This window comes from Pinus tabuliformis, chromosome 8 (genome assembly GCF_031772625.1).
Source record: "Pinus tabuliformis cultivar Carrire ecotype Pingquan chromosome 8, CPIR1, whole genome shotgun sequence".
Taxonomy (NCBI): Eukaryota; Viridiplantae; Streptophyta; class Pinopsida; order Pinales; family Pinaceae; genus Pinus; species Pinus tabuliformis.
In genome coordinates, this window is record NC_142294.1 from 488,777,638 (window position 1) to 488,780,084 (window position 2,447).

General features: G+C 41.8%; 1 protein-coding gene across 1 annotated transcript; it reads right to left on the bottom strand.

Moving 5' to 3' along the window:
• Window positions 1–241: 241 nt before the first annotated feature.
• On the bottom strand, window positions 242–1,216 carry LOC149236211 (pentatricopeptide repeat-containing protein At3g56030, mitochondrial-like). Its single transcript, XM_089368809.1, has one exon. The coding sequence runs from the start codon at window positions 1,214–1,216 to the stop codon at window positions 242–244; it is 975 nt and encodes a 324-aa protein (XP_089224935.1).
• Between the last annotated feature and the right edge of the window lie 1,231 nt (window positions 1,217–2,447).

Here is a 2,447-nt window from a genome sequence, read left to right on the forward strand (position 1 = left end):
AGGAAAATAAAACACAGTTTTGTTCCAAAAATACCATGAACAACAAACACTAAGTTAATAATACAGCACTATTTTGTTGTATTTAACCACTGTGGAATAACTTAGCCATCCATGAAAAGCGGACCCGAAGATAAAATTTCCTTAGCTTCACTGGATTAATGTACAACCCATGAAAATGTTCTACACTATATAACACATTCTACACTATCCTTATGATCGTTTTTGTTTCATTTAAGATGCATCAATGAAAGCCCTTAGCTTTCATTTCCTTCATGAGATTGCTTGCTATTTGCCCTTGACCTGATTTGCGAGAAAGTCCAATTAAATGTATATAGTTCATCGAATCCACTTTCCGATTCCTTCCACTATGCTGAATCAGGAACGAATGTGCTCGGTCAAAACCTTTGATCTGGTAGAGTCCCTCAAGAATATACAGGTAAGTATGATGCAAAGGCGTAAGCCCTTCTTCTTTCAATCTATCAAAGAGCTTAAGTGCACCTTCGATTTTCCCTAAATTGCAGGCAGCACGAATCATTATATCATATGTAATTGCATCTTGTTTGCAGCCCATATTAACCATTCTCGTAAGAAATTCGACTGCTTCTGCAAATTGTTTCCTATTACAAAGTGCACTCAAAACAATATGAAAGCAAATGGGATCAGGAGGACAATCTTTCAACATAACAAAAATCTCTTGTACCTTATCCATCTGGTTGTTCTGACAGTACACCTGGATAAGTGGGCAATAAGTCTGCATTCTCGGAACACAACCTCTACTCCCCATCTTTTCCAATACCACTAAGGCTGCATTGGCATGATTCTTTTGACAGAGAACCGCAATAAACATTTCATAAGCGTCTCTTCTGGGACGACGCTCCAGCTTCTCAAGCATTTCCATAACTTCATTCAGCATATCCGGATCATCATGCCAGGCAGTGGCAAAAGAAAATTTTTTGGCAGAATAAGTGTTGTACACAGCAGATATCTCTAACAAAACCCTCTTCAGGGCTTCAAAGTCTTTAGAGCGGCCGTGAATATTGGCAAGTTTGTCATAATTTGAAGGGGCGTGTTTGAACCCTGGTTGTAGTTTCGCCCATTGGAAAAACCTGAGAGCCGACCTTGGGCAACTTATTTTATCGACAGAGCGGAGGAATTGTAGAGCGGGAGGCGCCGAGTCTAGGAGGAAGGTGAGTGAGCAGCCCGCGCAATTCCTCATTTCGAATTTCCAATGGAAATAACTCTCCAGCTTAGACCCGATCTGTCAGGGGATGTCAGGATTGCCAGCCGTGATCGGATCTTCTGTCAGGAAATGTCAGGATTGCTAGCAGGCCTGGAATTTGACGTCCTGTGGGACGTATTTTTGATTTCAGGATGTATTTGACGGCAGCAAAAAAATCTTACACGTCAAACCTGACGTGCGATATACTTTTCCAATCCGTCATTTTGACGTCCAGTTTCATAAAGAAGACGTAAAAATCTATAATATCTGTAATCAGAGTATGGGAGTCTGGGACCACGTCACCACTGGGAGTATGGGGTCTGGACTACGTCACCACCGGGAATATGGGGTCTGGACCACGTCACCACCGGACCAGCAGTGCTGCAGTAGCCGTGGTACACAATGCGTTACGCTGGCAGCTGCACACAGTTTAAAATAAAACGCTTTAACTGCATCACCATCCCACTGCGTACTACAGGGTACTTACCATTGAATAATCCAGCTAGCATCTGCCCGGCACTGCCGCTCAAAATTAAAACGAGACTTGCAATTTTGCAAATTGCAATCTGCTACTGCTAGTCACTAGTGCCGCTGCCGCAGACTGCAGTGCGTATTCTTCCAGGCTCTGCAGTGCCTATTCCTCCAGGGTCTGGTGAAGCTCAGGTTCTAATCTCGGGAGTCGGAGGGTTCACTGGAGTTCACACGTGGATCATGGATGTCAGGGTATAAACAAAGAACCAGCAAACAGGGTAAGTACAGAAAGCGATTTTTTCATTTTTTCACAATATCACATGTAACGACAGTTATGGTCTGAAAGTAATGTCCTGACTCCCTTGGTTTTTCAAATAGTGAAAAGGATATATCCAGGGTCATATTCTTTTAATAACAAGAATTTGAATTGATGTATTTGTAGTGCTTTTAGTTGTATTTAAAAAAGTTCATAAGATTCCTTGACAAAGTTCATATATCCACTTCACGCCTAATAGATTTTGAGGTTAAGATTTATTTCAACCAATTCTAAATACTTCTCTAATGTTGGAGAGTCCGCATTTCATCTTATTCTCTGATAGACTGTGTATCAATTTTCTCGCGTATTGGTAATATCGTCAATTTTTAACCAGAGAGCACTGTTCAGTTTCCCCACGGACCCCATGAGTAGTACGCTGTCAAATTGTTTTGTTGAGTTCTTCCTGAAAGCGCTCCAACAGTGAGTACTGCGCTGTGAAAT